General features: G+C 38.1%; 2 protein-coding genes across 5 annotated transcripts; one reads left to right on the top strand and one right to left on the bottom strand.

The window, feature by feature from the left end:
• The first annotated feature begins 517 nt into the window (after nucleotides 1-517).
• LOC139935726 (uncharacterized) lies at nucleotides 518-8,921 on the top strand. 4 transcript variants are annotated; one of them, XM_071930277.1, is made up of 3 exons: nucleotides 518-832; nucleotides 2,262-3,445; nucleotides 5,402-8,921. In XM_071930277.1, the coding sequence occupies exons 2-3, from the start codon at nucleotides 2,277-2,279 to the stop codon at nucleotides 6,126-6,128; spliced, it is 1,896 nt and encodes a 631-aa protein (XP_071786378.1). In that variant the 5' UTR covers nucleotides 518-832; nucleotides 2,262-2,276; the 3' UTR covers nucleotides 6,129-8,921. The 4 variants fall into 4 exon arrangements, with proteins under 4 accessions (XP_071786378.1, XP_071786377.1, XP_071786376.1 ...); XM_071930276.1 differs by lacking the exon at nucleotides 518-832 and adding an exon at nucleotides 1,191-1,227; XM_071930275.1 differs by lacking the exon at nucleotides 518-832 and adding an exon at nucleotides 1,246-1,459.
• A 154-nt stretch (nucleotides 8,922-9,075) lies between these two features.
• Nucleotides 9,076-25,350, bottom strand: LOC139935727 (uridine 5'-monophosphate synthase-like). The gene is made up of 12 exons (XM_071930278.1): nucleotides 25,213-25,350; nucleotides 22,816-23,041; nucleotides 21,707-21,805; nucleotides 20,602-20,763; nucleotides 18,968-19,071; nucleotides 18,359-18,521; nucleotides 17,760-17,891; nucleotides 16,396-16,529; nucleotides 15,430-15,644; nucleotides 13,941-14,039; nucleotides 13,359-13,471; nucleotides 9,076-11,652 (listed from the first exon to the last, which is right to left on the bottom strand). The coding sequence occupies exons 2-12, from the start codon at nucleotides 22,957-22,959 to the stop codon at nucleotides 11,578-11,580; spliced, it is 1,440 nt and encodes a 479-aa protein (XP_071786379.1). The 5' UTR covers nucleotides 22,960-23,041; nucleotides 25,213-25,350; the 3' UTR covers nucleotides 9,076-11,577.
• Between the last annotated feature and the right edge of the window lie 336 nt (nucleotides 25,351-25,686).

Below are 25,686 nucleotides of genomic sequence, written 5' to 3' on the forward strand. Positions count from 1 at the left end.
ATTTTAATTTTATTGGGAGGTTCAGAAACAAGGGTGTCGGCAGTCAGGTATAGAGGATGGGAGATAAACAAAACTTGCACCCAGCATTTGCATTTTATCGTTTACTGCTTTTTTAAAATAAAAACTCCCATATTCAGTATTTTTTACTGCAAGAGAAGAGTGTGGACTACTCAGTCACGCCCCCATTTTCAATCTTAAGCTAGAGCCTCTAGTAGAGGGCGCCATTTGACTTATGTGTGTGAGAGAGTCGTTGAACTGAGACTAAACCATTTGAGCACCAAATTTGGTTTTTAGCACTGAACCTTAATATCTAGTCAAAAGCCGTCAAACACCCGTGGGCGGGGAACTGTGGCCCATCTACCACCACCGGCTGTCATTCACAGTAAACTCCTCCGATCCTGGCCCTCACACCCCTGCTCATGATCCTGGACTGTTTCTAAAACTAGAACTCTATTCAGCTACAATCTAGTCCAGGTTTCAAATAATGTTAATTGGTAAACCCAGTGACATTCTCGTTTATAACACCCCTTGCAAGTATTGTGCCTGCTCATTGGTTTAGAGCGCGTCACATGACATGTCTTAGTTTTGCTAGACGACGGCCGTGTGATAGAGCGTCGGTTTGCCATGCGCTAGTCCGAAGACTAGCACATGGCGCCGTGCGCTAGTCCGACAGACTAGCACACGGCGTGCAGTACCCAGACGTCCGTTGCGTGTACGAGGATTATAAATTAATAGTCTGTAACCATTTCGGATTGTCCGACACTACATGCAACACAGTAGGTAAAAGTGTTTGCAATCTGTGTTCGCGTCGTCCGTGGATTGTAGCATTCAGGTCTGTAACTTAATAATAATAATACAGGTTTTAGAAATGTTTGGGGTGTTATAAAACAAATATTGACTGCTTTTACTCGTGCAATGGTTAAAAACTATGACTCCCTCGGTGATCCCCGGAGCGTTCTATTTTCCCTCGGCTTCGCCTCGGGAAAATAGAACGCTCCGTGGATCACCTCGGGAGTCATAGTTTTAACCATAGCACTCGAAGCAGTCAATATTTGTATACTAGCTAGATGACGATAATGTATAAATTTCGAGGGAAAAAAAAGAACCTACTACTATAAGCGCCCCAGTCACAACATAGGCCCGGGCACGATTGACGGTTGTTGACGGTATGTGACAAACATTGGCTTTTAGCCGCCAAGTATTGAGTGATTACATAACCAGCACAAAGTAAGCAAAACGTCATAGAGTTATTAATAACAATCTAGATACAAATCATGTGATTCGTTTGAGTGCCGCCGCGCCGATGACCAAGCAGACCGAACGGCGAACAGGTGCATCTTTAAATTGATTTGTTATTTAACAACAATTAAATTCGAATAAAAGGATCAGAGGATAGGGATGACTGAATCTTGTTTTACATAATAAATCCACATCCAGAAAGATGGAGCTGCCGATGGAAGTAAGTTAAAATTAAAACTGTATTAAAATTATTTGATCTTGTTGTATCGAATTACACCTGTAGTCTGTTGTGTTGTGCTGTAGCACAGCAGCCTAGAAAAAGGACCGTGGTGTTTATCACTCAACTCGATATATCTGTAGGTAGTGTTGAATTTTTAGATTGTGCTTTCAATAGAATTAGAAATTTTATTATTCATTAAAAATGTTTTTTTAAATTAATAATACAACGGATGCCATGTTATCATCAATTCAGCCACATCTGAGGCGATGTGTGCAGTAAACATCAAGATCATGATCATGATCATGTCTGCATCAAAATCCTACAAAATTTTAGTCCCTTTTTTGCCTGTAAATTTAAGGTATTTATTAATATCTGGGGTGGATTTCACAAAGAGTTAGGACTAGTCTTATCCCGAGTTAAGACCAGTTACTCCTCCTAACTTAGGACTATACATGCAATTTGTATATCTCCTAGGTCTAGGACTAGTCCTAAGTTAGGACTAGTCCTAACTCTTTGTGAAATCGACCCCAGGACTCGGAAGTCACCCGAATTCCTAATCTACTCCACGCCAATAAAGATTAATATAATAGTTGGACAGTTACAAATCTTGGTTATTAGAAAAACCTACACAGCAATCGATGGTGTAGACGCAATTAATTAAAAATAAAATGGTATGTTGTTGCAAGGCAGTGTAGACAAAATCAGCGAAATGAAAGGGAAAAATATACCCAAAAAGTTTAATTATTTAACATTTAGGCCTATGCTCAATTATTCCTAAATGTTTGAATCCTTTTTCCTTCAGTTAATCTCATACATAATGAGGTTCTTGACTTCATCCGAGCGTCATGAAGCCTCTCTAACCTGCAAGAAATGGTACCATGCATCTCTGGACCCGCATCTTCATCAGAACTCCACCATCACCCTCCGAGCAAGCAGCACCACCGGAGAGACATTCCATAACCTCGGCCAACGAAAGAGCCCAAGTCTGGTCATCAGTCACATCGACGGCTCGAGCAACTGCAGTAAAGTCCTCCAGGACATCGGTCACCATCTCGGACCCCATCTGACCCATCTCAGCCTGCGTGGGTCCGACGTCACAGAGAACGTCTTCATCGGGATCATCGGCCACTGCACGGGGCTCCAGAGTCTGGATCTCAGCTGTTGCAACAGCCTCTTCATGTCTGGAAATCTCTTACAGAAGGAACAAGATTGTCAGAACATGGCGAAGCATCTTGATAAGTTAACGTCGATTAACCTTGCCAGTAACCGCTACCTGTCTGACATCCTGTTTAATCGGCTGATGAGCGCAACCCCAAATCTCACATCGCTCTCCCTAGCATCATGTAACATTGTTCATCAGACTGATCCATACATCAGTGGGGATAGAAAATCCACTTCCTTCATATCGTTGCTGAATTTCCTGATGTATCTACAGCATCAGTCCAAGAAGCTTACCTCCCTCAACCTCAGCTACACCGGAATTGGGAATGCCGCTCTCCTACAGATCGGCCACGTTATGGACTTGGTTCTTGAAGAACTGATACTCAAGAAGTGTACTAGTGTCAGCAATGAGGGGGTCATGACGCTCGTCAAGAAGCAGACGTCACTCAAGTCTCTCGATCTCAGCGGGATAGCGTCCTTAACCGGCCCCGCCCTGATAGCAATCTGTAACCATCTTCCCAATCTTGAGCATCTGAAAGCAAGTGAGTGGTCTCAGCTTGATCCAAATGCTGTGGAGCACATGTCCTCCTTGAAGCGACTCAAGTCACTTGACTTGTCCAATTGCTACCATGTTGGACTTCACTTCTTGATCAGGGGTCTTTGTAGTGGCAGCTCCTCTCGTCTGACGGCACTTTGTCTAGGCGGATGCGGATCGGTCCATGATGAGACAGTCTTGAATCTTGTGAAGAGTCTACCCCAGTTGGAGCAGCTTGATCTTAGCTCTTGCTTTGGAGTTGGAGACCCTAGTGTGCATGCAATCTCAAGGTAGTCAGATCATCTCTAAGTTCAATCAATTGATTTAATTTTAAGTTAAAGGCGGTGGACACTATTGGTAATTACTCAAAATAATTATGAGCATAAAACCTTTCTTGATTAAAAGAAATGGGGAGAGGTTGATAGTATAAAAAAAAATTGTGAAACAGCTCCCTCTGAAGTAACTGTCACATAACCATGGGATGTGGCTCCAACCAACAAATGTAAGAAAGACGAACAAGCCATGCACTCATGAAATAAATGAACAGTGAAAGAAGCACTTCTAATTTACTATATACATCAATATTTAATTATGAAATTCCTCATCGAACACTATCAATCAACATGTCCAATATTCTTTGGCTCTAATTACAATTCCTTGATTCAAATAAAATCTCCTCCAAAATTAAACCAAAATAATTTATCTATCCTTACTTCACCTAAATCAAAACTTCAAACCTCAAAACGTTCTGAACTTCACTTCACTTACTATCTTCAATGAAAATCAATAAAGAAAAACTATACTCTGTTCTCAAACTCCACAAACTTCTTTAAATGTCAATATAATAACTTGGGCTAATAGAACTCTCCACTTAACTTAAAAACAACTCCCTTAATCTCAATAGCAAAACTTCTTTCCAAAATGTATGGCTATGGAAGAAGAAAATTATTCTCCTAAATGTTAAATGTATAATGTCAGCAAATACAAAATTGCAATACACCTGGCTTTTACTGACTATCTACAAAAAGTGTCTTTACTCTCATGGAAGACAAAAATTACTTAATAAATTGCTCCCATCTTCCGATGATAAATATATATATATATACAAGCATAGAGTTTTTACATACAGAACCAGTGTTCCAAAATTATCGGGCTAGCTGTTCTTTCGACGGAATCCGTTCAGAGGATAAAAAGCTTGAAGCTATACCCAGTCTTCATTCTTGACAAAATTCCACATCAGTTGAAATGGTTAGCTCAATCATGGTTCATCCAGTGTAGGGTGGTAGGAAGATGGAGTATCCAGATTAATGTCTGTCGCAAACTGTTTAACCCGGAACCAGTGCCATGGTTAGGAGTTCCCTTTAAACTTAAACGGTGTCTGCCTGTTATAGCTTTCTGTTGAAACAGCAAAATCTTCAATTTGTCGCAATGATACAATTTATCAAACAAAATTCTGCATGAAGGTCCTGCAATATGTCTGACCTCCCTGATAGCAGATCTTGGAATGACCAACCACACCCTAATCTAAGGCTGCAAGGAATTCTTAAGCTCACCCAACCATGGCACCCACTCTACAGAACAATAGTCACCTCTCAATGCACACACATACACCCTACATCAGCCCACTCATGTCTTCCCAAATAAGGACTTGTTCACTCAACTGTAGTTCACTGACTGCATCACAGAACTAAATGAATATTCATTGTATCTCTAAACTCTTGACCAATAAAATAAATGAGGGAAATATAAAAAATACACATGGGTTATTTACAGTACTAGATCACTTGTGACAGTAACATAGTTTTTGAGGAAGAAGTTATGTTATGTTACCATAGAGATGTTGTTAGAAGTCACAGTTTAATAAGGCACGGGGAAACTGGATTTGCAGATCTCTTGTTGGTTTATTGTCGGCTCGAATCTGGATGAACAGAGATGTTGATGATAGTTCGGCCAATTTAAGAATGATGCTAACGGCGGGAAAAACAAATGAGAACATGCGCTACGCAAAACAGGAATTAACCAAAATTAAACTGGGGGTGTTATTTTATGATCACTTGGCCGTGACATCCTCCTCTCCTCCACACATTTGATTTCGATATATCAGAATTAGATTTTGAGGTCTCGAAATTAAGCATAGATCTGGATTGGGATTTGCACTGAAATTATGACATGAAAATGTGTTTCAGGTGCTGCCATGATACTGTTACAATGTATCAACCTCTTATATCTTCCATTCCTGATTTCAGGTTTCTGCCAAACTTGAGGAAGCTTCGTCTAGCGTGGTGCAAGAAGATCACCGACTTTGGTCTCCTCGGCCTGGACAAAGATGCTCCAGTCTTCATCACCGACAATGCCGAGAAGCACTACAGCGACCGCTTCACCAAGAGTCACAGCAACATGGGATTCTTCAAGCTGCCCTCGTTCAATGAGAAGATTTTGGCCGTCCCTGAGACGGAGATCCTGAGGCAGATGGAGGAACCAGATCAGATCAACCTGACCGCCCTGACGAAACTGGAATCCCTCGATCTGATGGCCTGCAACCACCTGACTGACGTCTGCATCGCGCATACCGTCCGCTTCCCGAAGCTTCGTTCTCTGAGCTTCAGCCTCTGCTCCAACATCACCGATCACAGTCTCGCTGCCATGGCGACCAATAATCCCAACCTGACTGAGCTTATGATTGGGCAATGCCATCAGATCACCGACGTGGGAATGGCGTCGTTGGCCATGCAGTGCAAAGGCCTGCGATCATTGGATGTATGTGGTTGCGATAAAATCACAGACGCGACCCTCTCGCAGCTTGGGGCCCACACCAAACATCTGCAACACCTCAACGTCTGTCAGTGTACACTGATTACTATGGAAGCAGCAGATAAACTGCAACAGCAAACTCCAAGTTTGCGCTCGCTACAGATGGCGAATACATCAAGCAATGGGTCCGCATTCTATCATTATCAACCAATCAGATTCTAATGTTTGTATCCATTCCACAGATGCCCCCGTTTACATTTCCACTGATCTGCCGAATTTTTTAATGGTGTAAATAAATTGTAACAAAGTAAAGTACTACAAATTGATGGTAAATTAAAATGTATCTAGATTGAAATACTGATGATAAAGGAACAATATTGTTATTTTAAAACCTTGGACACTGTTGGTAATTGTCAAAAAACAGTCGTCGACTTGGTGTATCTCACCATTATATGCATAAAATGGCAAACCTGTGGAAATTTTAGCTCAATTGGTTGTCTAAGTTCCGAGATAATAATGAAAGAAAAAACACCCGTGTCACACAAAGTTGTGTGAGTTTCGATGGTTGATTTCGAGACTTCAAATTCTAAATATGAGGTCTTAAAAAAATTTAATTCGTGGAAAATTACTTCTTTCTCAAAAACTTCATCAGAGGGAGCTGTTCTCACAATGTTTTCTACCATCAACCTCTCCCCATTACTCGTCACCAAGAAAGATTTTACCAATAATGTCCACTGCCTTTAACCCAACTGTTAATCAAATTTTTACAAATATTTATTGAAATTTCAAAATGTCAATAAGCTATGTGCAAATGAGTGTTACTCTCAGGAGAATGAAACTACCATTCAGTTGGTTTTCTTAGTTGTTTAGATTTCACATGATGTCATTTACCACCATCTCTGATGACAACCAATGATAACTCTTCATGCCTGCATATTTCATCAACGAGACTGACCAGTGCAAGGGATCTACATGTATTTGTTTATAATATTAAGTAACAAAAGACAAGGAAAACTCATGGATGAATTGTAAATCAATTGTGGGGTGAACAAAGACAAATTGACTGGAGAGGGATTTGAACCTTCAACCTACAAGTACATGTAGAAGTACTGGGGATGTGACTTAAAGTTGCTCTCTTAAAGCCATTGGACACTTTAGGTAAACAGTATTTTCCAAAGGCCGACACTTCGTGTATCACAACTTATACATAAAGGCTCAATCGGTCATCGGAGTTGGGAGAACATAGCGGGAAAACCAACCCTTGTTTCCGCATGTTTCGCCGTGTCATGACATGTGTTTAAAATAAATCCATCATTCTTGATATCGAGAATTGATATTGTTTTAATGTTTTCTCAAAAAGTAAAGCATTTGATGGAATAATATTTCAAGAGAAGTCTTTCACCATTACCTTTTGTAAACCTTGTAAGTTATTTTTGTAAATCTGTGAACTTTTATTAACTTTTTTTTATTTTTTACTGTACCGAAAGTGTCCAAGGGCTTTAAGTTGCTCTCCGAAAGGTAATCCCTTAACAATGGTGTTTGTCTGGTTGTATCCTAGTGTGATTTTTTGCCATACAGCAATATACAGATTGCATTGCATGACGTCTGACTGATTACCTCTGAGCAAAGACATTGACGAAATAGGGGGAGACTACCAGGATAGGGCTAGATAGCTCAGTTGGTAGAGCACTACATGTAGCTCTAAAACTGATTTATTTTTTAAGGGGGTAAATCTCACAGCGCTTTAGTCAATTTTTCAATTTCTGTTCACCCTCAAAATGTTTTATAATTAATACATTAATATGTAATTTGGTATTTAACTTAATGGATGATGTTGTGGAATTTTTTGAAAGTGTTTTTCAACTAAAAACTTGTGATGGATTGTCATTTCACGATTCAGTAAAGAAACCAAGGATGACTTAGTCACTTTTGCATTGAAGCCTGTTGTATTCCATAAACTGAGGTGCTGGCTGTAAACTCAAGAATCACTTATTTTGAACCAAGGGTAAAATTGTATATAATTGTACATCACCTCCACTTGATTATTTGTGTTGTTGAGAGTTTAATTTTAGGAGTATTTAATATTACGAGCTATGGGCAACCACTTGATGTTTCGTTGGACTGTAGCCAACGAAAGACATTTCTATTATACTATGTCATAATATGATACCCATATCCTCCATTATTTGATTGGGTTTCGTGCAAATTTTCTATTTCAAATGTTAAAAGCAGGTCTTTGTAGTCCTACATGTCTATGTAATAGTGGGTGTCAGTCAGCCGAATCAATAGTCAGTTTTGACTTCATTAAGTATTTCAAATATTTATTCTGAACCCGAGCCCATTTTCTTAAATCTGAATAATTAGTGTGCTAGGCAAATTTAAACAGTGTACCAGTCACAAGTAACACAAATTACATGGCATTTTGGCTGGTAACCTTATTTTTTTAAGGATTGTTTTTCTGCGCTAAGCAACGTTTTGGAATTTAAAAAACAACTTTTTGAAATTGGGCCTAAATAATGTACAACTTCAGATGGTCTTAAGATGCTGCATAACGTTGCTAATTGTACTAGTGTTTTATCGAGTTGTGTGTAATTATGAGAAATTATTTAATGTTATGAGAAATTATTTAATATTATAACTATGTGAACACATTGTAAACATGGTATGTCAATGTTTTTTTCACAATTCCGGTATAATAGTTATTGGCCCTTGGAAAAGAGTAGAACATTTTTTTTTAATTCAAATTTAATTTATTTCATGTCCAGAAATTGTATGGCTTTTGATAGACTTTCCATTCTATTTAAAAACAAAATTTTGCTGAATTTTCTTTATTCAAACCCCCACCCCCCCCCCCCCCCCCCACACACACAAATTGTGGCTGCAGACAAAGCCACATTCATGGTCTTTTGATTCAAAAAGTTTAATGCGATTGAAGACTGTTGGATTACAAACTGGTGAGCTTTGTACTAGCACTCCATGTAACTCGGGCATTGCAGCCGGCCACCCTACATGTACATCCGCTTTTTTATTGTGTGTCATAGAAAACTGAAAATCACTCAACAAAGGTTTGTGTTCTCTGCAGTTTTCCAATTTTAAATAATTCAAAACAAAGTTGCATGCGTTGCAACTACATGTCGATGCTTGTGCAAAACTCACATTGGTTTCCAATGGCTCATACAGGACCAGCCTCATACCTCTAAGTTCGACATGAATGAAGTATAGACTAATATACAAACAAAAAATGTTGTATTAGATACAATTTTTTATTGAAATATTCCAAAATGTAAAGTGTAATTTTATGACAATTTGAAATTATCTGTACATTTATAGTCTTATTTAAACAACAATGAAATACAGAATATAGTACGTTTTGGTCTTGGTATTCTTTAATAATAAAACACAGAATCTGGAATAGTATACACATAATGAATGTTTATGAGTGCAATGGTGCGAATATGTTCATGAGTTGAAAGATGGAATGTTCTATTCAATGAGGCGGAGCCGAGTTGAATGGAACATTCCAGCTTTCAACGAATGAACATATCCGCACCATTGCACGAATGAAAAACATTCATTATTTGTTTTATATAACATCCAAGTAGATCTTTGTCATTTTGATTGAAAGATACAACTTTCAAAACAAACAAAGCGTAGGCCTACAATTTTTAATTGTAGAAGCCGAATGCTAGTAATTTTACATAATATGCCTTGCAGTAACACTGCTGCGTTACCAAAGACGCGCGCGCAGTGATGTTTTTTTTACTCAGCGTGCAATGGTACATTTCGGATGGAACGAAAAAGCACGGTGAGTGACTCAGCGAGGAATGGTACTTTTATTTGCTATCACGTGATGGACAATCCTCCAATCAAATGGCAAGGATCTGCTTGGGTGTTATATAATCGTTCATAATTCTCCTTTATTCCATGGCGTATTTGCATTCAAGAAAATAAGTTCTTCATCATTTAGCAGTCGCATCCAAGAACCTATATATTTTCCTATCACAAACTCTGGAGATTGTGGTACGAATGATTATGATGTTTTAATAAAAAATAGATGCACAGAAAACAGAAATATATTTTGAAAGAATCATTTGTCATAACCACACAAAAAAATAGGTCACAATTGTTGAAAACAAATTGTTATATTTGGCTCCAATTTTATCAGAGTTTAAAAGTAATATTTTAACTTTTACAGTGCTTGGGGAAGAAATCTGCAAGACGGCTTGTAGCTAGAAATTTTACAGCGAGGACCGGATTTTATTTTACAAGACAAGAGGCAATCTCAAAAAACTTTGCAAACAGTTTTTAACTGTTTTTATTTGAACGAACACCTACAGAAGATTGATCTCAAAGTTATTGTTTGAACATCATTAAAGATATCACGCTCACTACTCAAATGAAAAAAAAAAAATTACCTCAGTCCTGCAATCGAGTGTGAACATGAATTTCAAACCTGGTTTTATTTTACTTCAAGAGAACAACAAATTCTCATCAAACTATTAGGTGAAAGGGAAACTAATTCCAATTCTATTTCAGAGTTGACAAATATCGAAACAAAAAAACTCAAAACAAAAAACCAACTAGAAATAATTCCCAGTAAATAAATCAACGACAATAAAAAAGTAAAGTTCCAATGCTTTGAGCATAAAGGATCTTGAGTTCCTAACTAAGCCTGGGGTGGATTTCACAAAGGTAGTCCTAACTTAGGACTAGTCCTAGGCAATGCAAAGAGATAGGAACGGTCCTAAGTTAAGACCAGTAACTCATCCTAACTTGGGACTGGTCCTATCTCTTAGCATTGCCTAGGACTAGTCCTAAGTTAGGACTACCTTTGTGAAATCCACCCCTGGTCAAATAGTGAAATTTACTACTCGACTAGTTACGCCTCAAATAGCCGCGACTACGACACCAGTCTCGCCTTATTTTTTATTCTCAAGATGCATTGCGGCTAATGTTTGCCACAAGCGCAATATAGTAAATTCATGCTAAAATGGTTGAAGGCTTGTGTCACCAATGTCTGATTTAGTTTTTTGAAGACAGTGGAAACTATTGGTAATTGTCAAAGACTAGCCTTCACAGTTGGTGTATCTCAATATATGCATAAAATAACTAACCTGTGAAAATTTGAGTTCAATCGGTCGTCAAAGTTGCGAGATAATAATGAAAGAAGAAAACACCCTTGTCACACAAAGTTGTGTGCGTTTAGATGGTTGATTTCGAGACCTCAAGTTCTATATCGGAGGTGTCGAAATCAAATTTGTGGTAAATTACTTCTTTCTCAAAAACTACCGCACTTCAGAGGGAGCCGTTTTTTGAAATGTTTTATACCATCAATTTCTCCCCATTATTCGTCACCAAGTAAGGTTTTGTGCTAATAATTATTTTGAGTCATTACCAATAGTGTCCACTGCCTTTAAGTATGTGTTGTTGGTAATAGTCGTCAGCAACACAACTGATTCACCAACCAGGTAGTCGTGATTATTTTTGTAGTAGTTGTGATTATTGTTGTAGTAGTGTAGCGGCACGATCAACCATGTTGTTTTGTAGTAGTCGTGGCGTCAGGATTAACCAAGGAGTTGAAAAACGATAGTCGCGATTCGACTCAGCCAGCATTAGTCGCACTTGTCACCCAGGCTTATCAATGAGTTCATTAAACAACTTATTGAAATCTTCAAGAATGAAGGCTCATATAAGCAGAGAAACCTGCCTCCTTATACATCTTAGCCACTTCAACAGGGTCATCTGCCTGCAAGTAAAAACACAGAGAAGAAAAAAAGTTATAGGTTGACAAGGATTTGATTTATCCTTTTTTTAAAGGGTTTTGGTACTTTTTGTAGGACAGAAAACATGATGTCCACGTGTTAACATTAAACTTACATAGTTTGAAGATAATGGTTGTAGAAAGCTCCCCTTAAAATATTACTTGCTGAGGTGTTGTAGTATTTGAAAAATGAGTAAAACAACAGGCAAGTAAAATATTACCAGTTTCGATATTTATACCAAAACTGGTATTATACCAGTTAAAAGTGCTAAAACTGAGATGGACACTAATTTTTTACTTTGTTATACTCATTTATACTTTAGGGGAAGCTTTCTACTATCACTATGTAAATCTGTGGATATTGTGTACTGTGTTACAAAAAGTACCACAGTCCTTTAAAGGAACGTTACAGAATTGGTAAGAAACAAAAAGTGCGAAGATCACAGATTTACATAAAACTTACACAGTCTAATGATGATGATAGTTGAAAACCCCTTGAAATATTTCTGTCTGAAATGCCATAATAATTTGAAGAGAAATAAATAGTCTAACTTTGCGTTGGAGTTTATCGCTCAGTGGGCGTTTATTCATTTTTGTTTTGGCATCGATGCAATGCAAAATTTGTAATTGGTTTTACACTGTTCTCTCGTGACCCAGATGGCCGATCGATCTCAAACTTCTACAGGTTTGCAAGTATATTACGTATATGGTGGATTACATGAAGTGCTTACACTGCCAGCAACTGTTTTGTTAGCAAAAACCAATTCTGTAATAGTTTGATTCATCCAAAAATCAACTGCCCAGTTAAGTTTTCGTTACACAAGTTTTCATGCCCTGCTTGATGACAGGAAATTACTCAGTTCTCCTTCAGGGGTGGTTCAACAGTTCCTGTTTAGCGATCCTTGATTCAGAAATGAATTTGTATTTAATGTTCTTATCAGGTGTTGTATGATTCTGCAAAATTTCAACTCATAAACAAGTCCCCAAATTCATACGGCACACACAAAAAAGCTCAGCACCGGAAAAACCTTCCTAATAGGAGAAACAGTTTACCAGCCAAAATACCATATAATGTTCACTGATTGTTTCTGGTTACCTGCTATTGTTTGTTTAGCAGAAACAAAATTGCTAAGCATTCTTCGGCAAAACAGCTCTATAAAATTAGGGCTGATAAATATATACTGAAGCTGAAACGCCGTCACAAAGCTTGTAAATGAATCAATTATACTGACCCAATAAATGAACGAAATCACAAATTTTATAGCAGAAAAACGTGCTTAAGCGTAATTGTATTTCACAGGTAAGCAAGAAAATTAGGCGGCCAGCTTGGGCATTCACCATGGGTTTGCATTGTGACGCCATTCTTTTTCCGTGCAGTATTCAAAGAGTTCAAAGAGGCCCTCAAAACCCACTTTTTCACAGTTGCTTTTCATTAATTTTGCGTTTCTTCCTTGCGCCATGAGCATCACTATATAAGTGTTCTAATTATTATTATTATTAGCAGAACTATGAAATAGAAATTGTAAGAGTTGAGAAAGAGGTTTTTTCAGCCGATGCCATCTCAGAAATCATACAGTAAGTACAAAATTAGCTGTCAGGCAGCTCTATGAATTTTGGCCCTGATGAGTTTAATCAAGTGGGTCGATACCAACACTCTTGTGAACTATAAGACCCAGTGCTCACTATTTTACCTGATAGATCCCTCGTCCAACGATGATGATGTCACTTCCTTGCTGTCCGATGACCTTCTCAGGGGTCAAGTATTGCTGACCTAATGAATCAGTGCCCTCTGCCAATTTGACCCCTAAGATTGACAAAAAGTAAACAAGATCAAAATAAAGCTACAGTACAAACACGCTTCATCTCAGCAAACAAAATGAGACTTTCACAACCAGAATAGAGATATTGACAAAACAGGGAGACCAACAGCATACGGCTAGATAGCTCAGTTGATAGAGCTAAGTACTAAGTAATAAACCACCAAAGGGAAACGGACTGAGTTATTTTAATGAATTCAATTCAATTCAATTTAAATTATTTTCACAAAACATTTCCACAATATTATAGAACTACATTGTAATACATACATGTATATATAAAGTACAGAAAAAGAATAAACTGGCGGGAAGTGCGTGGAGGCAAGGCCCAAAATTAGCCAGGTAGCTTTAATATTAAGGGTTGAACGAAGGAAAAATTGAAATGAGTGGGACATGAACATGCCACCTACGAATAAGAGAAACTTCATCATTGAAGAGGAAAAATTACCAACAAACCTGGTGTCATGTGAATAAATCTTGGATCAGACGACAATCCTGAGGTGCATATGAATCCTATCACAAAGTCTGCATGATCCTCCGCCATCTTTATAGTTGCTATGAAAACAGAAGTGTAAATTAAGTCAGACAAAATTACCTTTTGGAAGCCTTCTCAGAGCTCGAATTGGGTGTGAAAATCAACAAGACCGCAGAACTTGTTGCTCAAAACTTTTACCGAGACCAGAATCAAAAAAGAGAAAACACTTTCCAAACTCACTGTTTAAAGGCAGTGGACACTATTGGTAATTCTCAAATAGTTGGTAGCATAAAAAACGTACTTGGTAACGAGCAATGGAGAGCTGTTGATAGTATAAAACATTGTGAGAAACGGCTCCCTCTGAAGTAGCGTAGTTTTTAAGAATGATGTAATTTCTCACTAAAATATTTGAATTGAATAAGAGACCTCAGTTGAGCATCTGATACTGCACACAACTTGTGCGACAAGAGTCTTTTTTCTTCCATTATTCTCTCGCAACTTTTAGACGACCAATTGAGTTCAAATTTTCACAGGTTTTTTATTTTATGCATGTTGAGATACACAAAGTGAGAAGACTGGTCTTTGACAATTACCAAAGGTGTTGAGTGCCTTTAACTTGTAAACTTGATTTATATACTGAACAAGCACTAACACTGTCACTAACAGAATATTTAAATATCATTTGTCACTTGGGTACTTTAAAGGGTCTATGTACTTTTTGAAGGACAAAAAACACAATGTCCACAGATTTACATTAAAACTTACACAGTTTGAAAATAATAATCGTAGAAAGCTTCCCTGAAAATATTACTTGTGCTGATTTAGTTTTTGAGAAATGAGTAAAACGATGTCATAAAAATAATTTTCGCGTCAGTGATCATGAGACGAAAATTATTATAGCATGTAAAAACATATTTTCATGACATTGTTTTACTCATTTTTCCAAAACTACAGCACCTCAGCATCTAATATTTTCAGATACGCTTTATACTATCATTATCTTCAAACGGTGTAAGTTTAATGTAAATCTGTGAACATTGTGTATTGTGTTACAAAAAGTACCAAAATCTTTTAATACTTGGACAGAATTGAAAATATTTTTAAGAATAAAAGACGATTTTTGAACATAATTTGTTAAATTTTTTGAACAATATTATTCAATCGAAAAACACAAGTCCGCCGGCCTTGTCAGTTCATAAATTTACTGGGCCGACATCTAAATTTACTGGACTTGGGCATAATGGTCCAGTGCAATTATAAGGCCCTGGATTTGAATGAAAAATGCTAAAGTCTACAAAAGAGGGGTTTGGCATACATTCCATTTAATATTATGGCGTGAAAAATGCAATGGAACAATTTTCATTTATAAAGACTGTTTAAAATTGGCAGAGAAAAGTTTTTGAACTAGCAAACTTTTGGCCCATGACATCAACATTTATTATCTTTATGAATCTTAAAAATCTTTTGTACCTTTTGTATATTCGCCAGTCGCAAGGTTCCCGGATGAACTCATCTGCCCAAGTAGAAGACACGCCCTCCCTTTGGCCCCGCCCACTTCTTTCAGCCCCTGTATAACTCCAGGTCCTGGTACCGCATGAGCGTTAGTAATATGCGCCCAGTCGGCAATTTTGTAGAGTCCGGAACCATACTGGTATTTGACAGTGTTGCCAATGTCTGCAAACTTCCTAAACGTAGAGCACAACAACAGAGTAATTTTAACCCAGGTATGGAATGCCAATACTGAAAAATGTGTTCATCTTTTTGATTTGATACCCAGGACCCAATTTCATAAAGCCTGTAACATGGTTCAGCTCCACCCTACATACACGATCTCTTGACACCCCGTATAACTAGACAGGTCTAAGATCTATCAGCAATACGCTCCATGTTCCTTGAACTCGCCTGCTCCGACATAGCACCAAGACTCTGGAACTCACTTCCGGAATACCTCAGACAAATACACAACATCACTCTCTTCCTGCAGAAACTCAAAACACACTTGTTCTTGCTTGCTTTCCAACATCTTGACAAAACTTGACCGGCGCCTTTGAATGTTTCTCTTTCTCAGTAAAGTGCGCGTTATAAATGCTGTAGTTTATTATAGTTTATAACTTGCTTACCACAAACAAATTTTGCAAAAAAAAGCTAGGTAACCAGCCACAACACCATAGAATTACCATTGCTGCAACTGGTACCCCACTCATTTCTTGCTTAGCCAGGAAATTTGCCGTGCAGGATTTTTGTGCTTGAACAGCTCTATGAAATTTGGCCCAGGTACACATGTCTTCATGTACATGTCGTTGTTTAAATTAGCACAACGCTGTTTACACACAATGACACCCAAATGGCGCAAACAAGATTATTGTGATGATTGGTCAGGTTGATTGGACCAATAGAAACTCAAGATTTCGAGAACCCAGAGCGCTGAGAGCTAACCTGTCTTCAAATATGAGGAAGTTGTGTTTGTCAGCCAGCGCCGTTAACGATGAGACAAACTCTGCCGAGAAATCCTCAAGGATGTCAACATGCGTCTTCAGGAGGCAAATATGAGGACCGACTTTGTCTGCAAACTGAAAACATTTGTGCAAGATGAAGGATTAATAAATCAAAAGGTATATCGCTCCATCTTTTAAAATCTACAGACCGGTCTTCTGTCTTTATGTTAATAATAATAACAATAATCAAAATAATTGTAGTACTCGGGGGTCGAAATTTCCACTAGCCCGCTAGCCCGGGACTACCAGATTTACAGCAGGGCTACCCATTTTTTCAGTTTGATAGCCTGGCAGGATAGTGGAAAAATTAATGTAAAAATCAATATTACAAACAATAATGAACTGTGCTAATGGTTTGTAAAATTAAATACTTTCGATGACCAATTTGTGCCATGACTCAAGCATGTCAGGATGTAATGTGTTTTTCGAGCTACCAAAATCTAATCAGGGCTACCAAAAATTCTTGGTTACTAGCCCTGCTGACTACCATGAAAATACACTTAATTTTGACCCCTGAACCAATATTTATAAAGTGGCCTAATCATGCAGGTATGCTCTAGAGTGCTGAACACAGTTATACAAAGGAATTGGCACTGGTTAAACACTAAAACTAAATGGACAAATTATACCAGCCAGGCTCCTAGTGGATGATACCCTTGTTTACATCCTTACAGACTGTAAAGAGGGTAACCCTGTTTCAGCCCCAGGAGTAGGTGGCACTGTGCCCCTGGTGGCAGTTGATTTATTTTGTTATTATTTTTAATTGGTTTATTGTTAAAAACACATTGCAGCCGAAGGCTGAATTACATGCAATTTACAAAGATAAATACAATATTAAAACTCAGGCAGTCAGAGACAAAGTTTTACAAGAAAGCACACTTAGACTAACAGTCCTTAAAAGAAGATAATGAAAAAATTATTAATTAAATTTGGGTGAACCTCCAAAAAATTGATTGGTTGATACAAAACGAGACATAAGATCCAATGGTGGACTGAGAGGACAATATTGCACTACTTTTTATTTAGTAACCCAATCATGTAAGGCAGAGGGCTTGTCCAGAATCTGGTAGTGCGACCTCTGTACAGTTTGAACTTAGGTTGATTTCTGAGCGACAGCTCTCACCTTGAAGTGGCCTTCCCTGGCATTGTGATGTTAAGCAATCTCTCATTAAAAAAAAAAATTTAAAAAATTTACTAGCTACAAAATAAAATTTCCGGGCATAACTACTAGCATTAAGCTATATATTCACAACTTTCTAGAGTTTCAAAACAAATTTCAAACATATATCGTAATCCAGGACCAACCTCAAGAACTTTCTGGCAAGATGTGAGGTCTGCTGAGAAGGCAAGGTTGGTTTTCTTGGTGGCCATGATGGAGAAGAGTTGCTTAACAACAGGATGTTGACATAACTCAGCACGATTCTCATACGTCAGTTGCTATAACAAAAAAAGGCAACATAAATTTGATAACAGATAAACAGATAACAGAATTGCAACGTGTTCCTTTAATGTTTTTAAGAGTTTTAAGAGTTTTATCCTTTATGTATAAATTATTTGTATTTTTGTATTTTTATGTGAATTGCCAAATAAATAATAATAATAATAATAATTTAAAACTTTGTTTGGGGCTTGAATACCGAGTCTTCAGAGGGTGAAGACCGAGGGTGTTTTTCCTTTCATTATTATCTCGCAACTCCGACGACCAATCAAGCTCAAATTTTCACATGTTTGTTGTTATTTTATGTATTGGTTAAGATACACCAAGTGAATAGACTGGTCTATCCCTATGACAATTACCAATAGTGTCCAGTGTCTTTAAGAAATAACTGTCAAAATTTCTAGTATGGGAGTAACCTGATGAATATTTTATTTTTCCCGTCACTGCAGCGACTGAGAAATCCTACCATGCGAGGTTTCTTGGCTGCTGCTGGTTGTACTTGGGTCGTGGTACTTGCACCATTTGTGAAAGTATTGTCAACAATAAACTGCTCTGTCTCGTCCACGACACTGGAGCTGATTTTCCCATGATGGTTTAAGACCTGAAGCACCTTAGGGAGGGTTATAACACTGAAAGAAAAATGAAGACCAAAAATATCAGGCAAAAAGTATGTATAAAATAAATTTTGCAATGCAAATTGGGTTCGCACACTTTACATGTGTAATACAAAGGTAGGGCATGTATGTGCAGTAAATTTAAAATCCATTTCCAATCGTTCAATCCTTTTTGGCTTGAATTTTACTTTAATGCACCTGTGGAAAAACATTGCCAAAATACGCCTCGAGAATTCAAAATCAGTGTCACAGTAGCGATTATTTGAAGTGCGATTAGTCGAGTAGTAAATTTCACTAGTCGCCCAAGCCCAACCAACATTAGGGCTAGATAGCTCAGTTGGTAGAGCAGACACATTAATCTGGAGGTTGCGGGTTAAAGACCGCCTCTGGTCAATTTTTCCTTGCTCAACCAAAATTACAAATATTTTTTATGAGACAAGCCCTGGAGTTTCCAACGGTACCTTTGTAAGTTGATTCCTTGTTGTTTTAGCCTGCCGTTTCCACCCTGGCCTCGATCAAGTAGCACCACTGCATCACGTACTTTCATACCAACAGCTTCTAAAGACTAGTCAGATAAATAATGTAAAAAAACGTTTGCTATTGTTATCAGAATTACATTTTTTAATATAAAGTTATTGAATAGGAAACACAACAAATGTTCTGCTTTACATGTGGTTAGAAGACAACCCCAAACGGGTAGGGACTGAGCGTATACGTAGCGATCCACACAAATAAGCCTCAAAGTTGCGGTGTTATCCTTTAACTTACACAGCCGGCCAGTTTGTGGTGTAAAGAATTTGACTCTACAAGTTGATGTGCCGTGTTAGTTCTTAAGGTAAAGTAAGGAATTCAATTTCAAGGCATTGTGTGGATCATTATTCTACTTTTAAAATATCTTTCTAATGCATTTTACGACAAAAGATTTCAATCACTTTTTCAGGCAACATGTCCCATTAAAGCCAGTGGCAATAATTTTATCTAAATGAAAAAACAAATGGCAAAATTTGAAAGTTTACATAGTCAAAACAAAATTTATGAAGACTGTGTCTCTTGTGGGAAAGCTATTTGGTCCTAGATAAAAGTAGGAACATTTTATCAAGTAAAATGGCTGACATACAATGCACATGGTTGGTTGTAGGAGTTAATATATTTAATATATAGTTTATATTTTCTCTTTTTACCGCTACCTTGGTTTAAAGCCATTATACACTTTCGGTACAGAAAAAGAAGAAAAAAAAAGTTCACAGATTTACAAATAATTTACAGGGTTTACAGAAGGTAATGGTGAAAGACTTCTCTTGAAATATTGTTCCATGAAATGCTTTACTTTTTGAAAAAACATTAAACCAAATCAATTCTCGATAGCGAGAATTACAGATTTATTTTAAACACATGTCATGACACGGCGAAACGCTCAGAAACAAGAGTGGGTTTTCCCGTTATTTTCTCCCGACTCCGACGACCGATTGAGCCTAAATTTTCACAGGTTTGTTATTTTATATATAAGTTATGATACACGAAGTGTGGGATTTGGACAATACTGTTTACCGAAAGTGTATAATGGCTTCAACCATTTCAGGCATATTGGAAATGGATTTTAATATTTTGTTTATGGTTAAAGGCAGTGGACACTATTAGTAATTACTTAAAATAATTATTAGAATGAAACCTCACTTGGTAATGAGTAATGGGGAGAGGTTGATGGTATAAAACATTGCGAAAAACGGCTCCCTCTGAAGTTCCATAGTTTTTGAGAAAGAAGAAATTTTACATGAATTTGATTTTGAGACATAGTTTTTGAGAAAGAAGTAATTTTACATGAATTTGATTTTGAGACCTAAAATTAATTTAGAAATTGAGGTCTCGAAATCAAGCATCTGAAAGCACACAAATTCGTGTGACAAGGGTGTTTTTTCTTTCATTTTTATCTTGCAACTTAGATGACTGATTGAGATCAAATTTTTACAGGTTTGTTTTTTATGCATATGTTGAGATACACCAAGTAAGAAAACTGGTCTTTGACAATTACCAATAGTATACACTGCCTTGAAGAATAGGGGTGAAAGTTTGCTGATAATTGACAAACTAACCGTACCTGAGCAGTTTCATATACACTCCCACCAGTCGTCACAACATCCTCAATAATTAGACAATAATCTCCCTGCTGGAAAGCGCCCTCTATCATCTTTTTTGTGCCGTAGTCCTTGGCCTCTTTGCGTCTGATCACCATTGGCTTCTTGTGATTTACAGCTATCAGCTGTGAGGAAGGAAAGTTTTGGAATGGGAAATGGCTTTAATGAGGAGAAATGGACTGGATACTTTTAAACTTTAGGTGGTAGCAGACAGGTCAGAAGTTTTTCTTTCCGACATGCACTTCTAACTTAGGGTAGGGCCGAAGACTTGTTTTGTTTAACTTTTGGTAAACATACACTGGTTTTCGTTAGGACAACCAAATGGTGACCTCCATTGTTTAAAGGGATTACTGAAGAGTGAAGACTTGGAAATGGGTTTTAATTATTTCTTTCAAGAAAACACTTTCCTTTGAGAGGATTTTTTACCTCCTTCCGATCTTTCAGTGTCAACAAGGTGGTACTTTGAATAAATTGGGGAGGGGGGGGGGTCATTGTTTGCAGATATCACATGGTGAGACACTGTACTAGAGCAATATTAGAGAGCCTGAGGTATTGGTTTGGTTCTAGTTGCCTAAGTGTGAAATTTCAAGTATATTCCTAGTAAGTTAAGCCCGGTTCATAATAATAAATAATGCTTATTTATATAGCGCCTTACATCCATGACTGGACCACAAGGCGCTGTACACATTAAAGATAGCTGCAAAAAAGAGGCAGAAATAGCCAAAGAGCATAAAAGATTTCTAAGAATATAAACCACAAAAATGGACCAGCCAATAAGTAAAACCACAAACCGCAAAATTAAAAAAGTTATGGAAAAGCACTACTATAAAAAGATAAGTTTAACTTACAATGCTTTAAAAAGATGTCGATCAGAAAAGACAATGCAATAATATCATATCAGGGGTTCATACTTCCTGCCAATGCGATACGAATTTTGATGTCACACAATCGCAATGAATATTTCAAAACAGATGGACTGTGCTCAATTCCTACGAAACATTCGCTGAGAAAACAGGACTGTGGCGTTAAAATTCGCTTCGCATTCACATTCGCAGGAAGTTAACTTACTGTTGCCAATGGAAGTGCTGTGTATGGCACCCCACAAACCACTTTGAAATCTGCGCCACTCTTGATTGATGCCTCCCACAGAAGCTCAGCAACCTCTGCCTGCAAATAATAATAATAATAATAATAATAATAATAATAATAATAATAATAATAATAATAATAGTAATAAGAGAAAGACTCTTGAGATCTAAGGCTACGGGACGTAGCCCGACTCGAGGAGTTACCGGCACAAAGGAAAATGACATCTTTCTTTTGCATGCTGTGATAAAATGAAATAATAATAATAATAATAATAATGCATTTATAATGCGCCATCTATCTAGTGTATGGACTCTCACTCTTGACTTTCGGAACCGGCGCCCTTGAATGCATTTTCTTTGTCAGATTATGTGCGCTTTATAAGTGCTGTATATTATTAATGTACAAGACCCTATTCCGAGGCACAGAAAACTTTATTGTCCAAGAACAAAAGAGGGTTAGAAATTTGTTATTTAAAGGCGGGTATACTTAAAATGTCAAAGGGCAAGGCTATCCCAACCCATGCATAAAATAACAAACCTGGGCAAACTTGCTGCAAGAAAGTAAAGAAAAGATTAAATAAGCTGTTGAAAACAACTTTTAATCCTACCTCCATGTTCAAATGGACCTTTGATATTTTATAATGTGCGAGTATACTCCAGAGGAGGTTTCTGCACAGTGTAACGGAAGATGAGATGATTTTCGGATGCCCGCCTAGCTGATTTTGTCGATATAGGCAGAATACTGCACTGTAAACCTTCTATAAACCCCTGTAAGTTATTTGAAAATCTGTGAACTTTTAGTGTTATTTTTTGTTCTGTTCAGAAAGTGTCCAATCGATCATTCGATGGCTTTATTAAGTTTAAAATGTTATGAATTACCTGTTGTCATGTTGACAGTTTTGTGTTGAAATTATTGACGATTACAAATAACCAAAAGTTTTAAACAATATAAGTAAATAATAACTTTTTAAGTTAAACAAAAAGGTGCACCTAGCTAAAATAATTCAGATTAACCAAATTGTTTTATTATTCACCACATTTATAACATTTAGGAAATACTGCCGCTCACATACCCCATTGAATACTTACCATTATTTCTGGGTAGGAAACCATGACTCTCAGATCAAAATACACGGGAGATTGTATGCCACTTTTCAAAGTGAACGACCCAAACTTCACAGCTTCGACATCAAACAACCTCAGTATCAACGAATCGAGACGTGTGTCCGCCATTTTTCTCAAATTCCAACCTCAGAAGTTCCACAGACGTATCAAAGAAAGTGAACTGGTACCGTCTGTAGTTTGCGGACGCCGACTGAAAACATAAGGGAAAATACATGTGGGGAACTACTGCGCGGTTCCCTACCATAATTGTAGTGTACAATGAGGGAATGGCGCCAAACTGTAGCGGGATCTGCCTACTAAACTCGTTTGTCAGTCAGTTCATTGCAAAATTTAGACTCGATTATGCGAGTGGCGGCCTTTCAATTCAGTCTACCCGCAGGTCACTAATTTGCTTTATATTATCTGCGGAGTATGCATAGTTTTCGTGCGTGACCTCTGTGTGAATATTAATTAGTCAAAAGGTCTTCTGGAATTCGGTCATTTTCACCTTTTCTGAAAAGTATCAACCAAAATAATGTACCAGTAAATAGAAACGAAGAGCATATCTGTCGTTATGTATAAAAAAATCGGTGCAACTCAAATTTTAAAAAGAAAAATTTTGTACGTAAAAAATGGCTTCAAAAACAGCAAGTCACAAAAACACGGCAAATTTTTTCGTTATGAATGTCGGCAACAGTCCCCAATTAGTATGTATGGATAGATTATTTCATATTCTACCTGGAAATGTTACAAGCGAGACCGGATCGTACCTAGTCCAGTCAGGATACAGCGATTTCCACCGTTAATCCAAAACTCCCATTACGAAAAAAAAATCAACTATAGACAGCGTGGTTTTCCTACACGGGTGATTGGCTGACGATGACATCGTCGACGAATATGGCAGCAAGCTGTTTTTCGTTGGTATGGTAAAAGCGCCTGTCTAAACCATGAGCTGAATGAGGATCAGCTCATTCATCCCATCCCATGGTATAGACCGTGGGCTCTTTTGTTATTAGTCGATGATGTCATCGTCAGCCAATCACCGCCAATCATCATCGCTGTTTCCTGACTGGACTAGGTACGATCCGGTGTGGCGGCCTCAGCGCTCCGGCGGTCTCAGAGCTCCGGGTGACGTAACGGGAGATTTCGGCACACAGTAATCACGGTCTCAGATCTCTGGTGTGCCAAGCTCTCCGGGATGACGTAGCATGCTGTCGTTGCGGCCGTGAGTCCCCGTCCACCCCTCCCCCTACCGCCACGAATAAATCTTCGAGACCTGTTTTGTTATCGTACGAGTGCTTTTCCGCGGGGGCAACCCAAAACCCTTTTCTGGCTTTCAGAAGAACCTTCTTTGTAATTCCAACTCCTCAAATACTTATTATAAACGTGATTACATTTCTCACAATACTGTCGCATATGCTCCACTCGTTCACCACACGATATGGTGACTACTACGAGCTACCTGGAGTCGGGCAGCGCAGTAGTTGCGCAACCAGCAGTTCGCGCGCGGAGAGCACCGCTGCATCTCGACTATCTCACCGCGTGGGACAATAAACGACTTGCTCCTAAGTCTACTACGAGAGTGTACTCGGCACGGCGCTAAAATCGACTACTTTCGCTTGGTGTGCGCAGCCAAGGCATGACGTAATACTACCGTATTTGGTAATCTGGAGCTCTGAGACCGCCGGAGCTCCGCCGAGCTAGACCGCCACACCGGTCTCGCTTTTAACATTTTCGGGAAGAATATGAAATAATCTATCCATAATTTTTATTTACTAATTGGCGACTGTTGCTGACATTCATAACGGGAAAATTTGCCGTGTTTTTGTGACTAAGTTGTTTTCTTTCTTTTTGAAGCCATTGTTTACGTACAACTTTGTAAAATTTGAGTTGCAACTATTTTTTCATACAAAACGACAGATATACTCTTCATTTCAATGTACTTATACATTATTTCTGTCAATACTTTTCAGATAAGGCCGAAAAAGAATGAATTTCAGAAGCCCTTTGGACTAATTATTATATTCCAACCCAGGTCACGCATGAAAAATCACGCCAACTCGTGCATGCAGATAAATCAAAAGGAAACTTATTACATCGAGTGACCTGCGGGTAGACTGCTTTTTGAAAAAATGGCCGTCAATGCTATTTCAGTGGGTGTGTTCGTTCCCTGTGTCGATCCCGCGGTGCTCACTCGGGTGAACCCCTGGCACCAGCTGAGAGCACACAAGTTAATTATGCAACAAGTGTTTTTTTCTTCTTTCATTATTCTCTTGCAAACTCGATGACCAATTGGGACAAAATTGTCTCAGGTTTGTTACGTGATGTATTTAAATGGAATACATCAGGTGGGGATACTGCTCTTTGACAATAAATATTTACCAATCTAGTCCATCACTATCCAGTTTATATAGGGTGCGTTCGTTTAGCTTGCCCTGGGTCGACCCCGGTGTGTGGCGTGGTGGCGTTTAATCAAAAATCCAACTCCACCTACTGCAGCTCCGATAGAGTTTTTCGTGGCAGAGGATGTTATTATAGTGTAGTCTTCCGACAGTTGGTTGTATTCTAATATATCACTGTGAGAAAATCGATGTTCTTGAATGCAGACAATGCTAACGCCATATTTATTTGCTGCTTCGATCATTTCTCCAGTATTATGTTGGTGTCTAAGAGTTCTGGCGTTAAAGGTGCTGACTTGGATGTAATGTTTACATCTCATGAGACCTTTTCTGGTACTTCCTCGTTCCAGTCTGTTATCAACATCTGCCCTCCTATATAGGTTTAAGGCAGCTGCGTCATTAGTCCGATCATTCGGATTGGATGTACTTAAGGAAGTGGTTGTAGCAGGGGCTCTAA

The sequence above is a fragment of the Asterias amurensis genome, chromosome 4, assembly GCF_032118995.1.
Source record: "Asterias amurensis chromosome 4, ASM3211899v1".
Classification (NCBI taxonomy): Eukaryota; Metazoa; Echinodermata; class Asteroidea; order Forcipulatida; family Asteriidae; genus Asterias; species Asterias amurensis.

What these genes read in the sequence shown, in the direction of transcription:
- LOC139935726 (XM_071930274.1), top strand. Translation starts at nt 2,238, where the DNA reads ATGTTTGAATCCTTTTTCCTTCAGTTAATCTCATACATAATGAGGTTC. An exon ending in AGTGTGCATGCAATCTCAAG is followed by an intron (nt 3,446 to 5,401) that starts GTAGTCAGATCA and finishes TCCTGATTTCAG; the next exon opens with GTTTCTGCCAAACTTGAGGA.
- LOC139935727 (XM_071930278.1), bottom strand. Translation starts at nt 22,959, where the DNA reads ATGGCGGACACACGTCTCGATTCGTTGATACTGAGGTTGTTTGATGTC. An exon ending in CAGCACTTCCATTGGCAACA is followed by an intron (nt 20,764 to 21,706) that starts GTAAGTTAACTT and finishes CCTTCCTCACAG; the next exon opens with CTGATAGCTGTAAATCACAA. An exon ending in GTGTATATGAAACTGCTCAG is followed by an intron (nt 19,072 to 20,601) that starts GTACGGTTAGTT and finishes TTATCTGACTAG; the next exon opens with TCTTTAGAAGCTGTTGGTAT.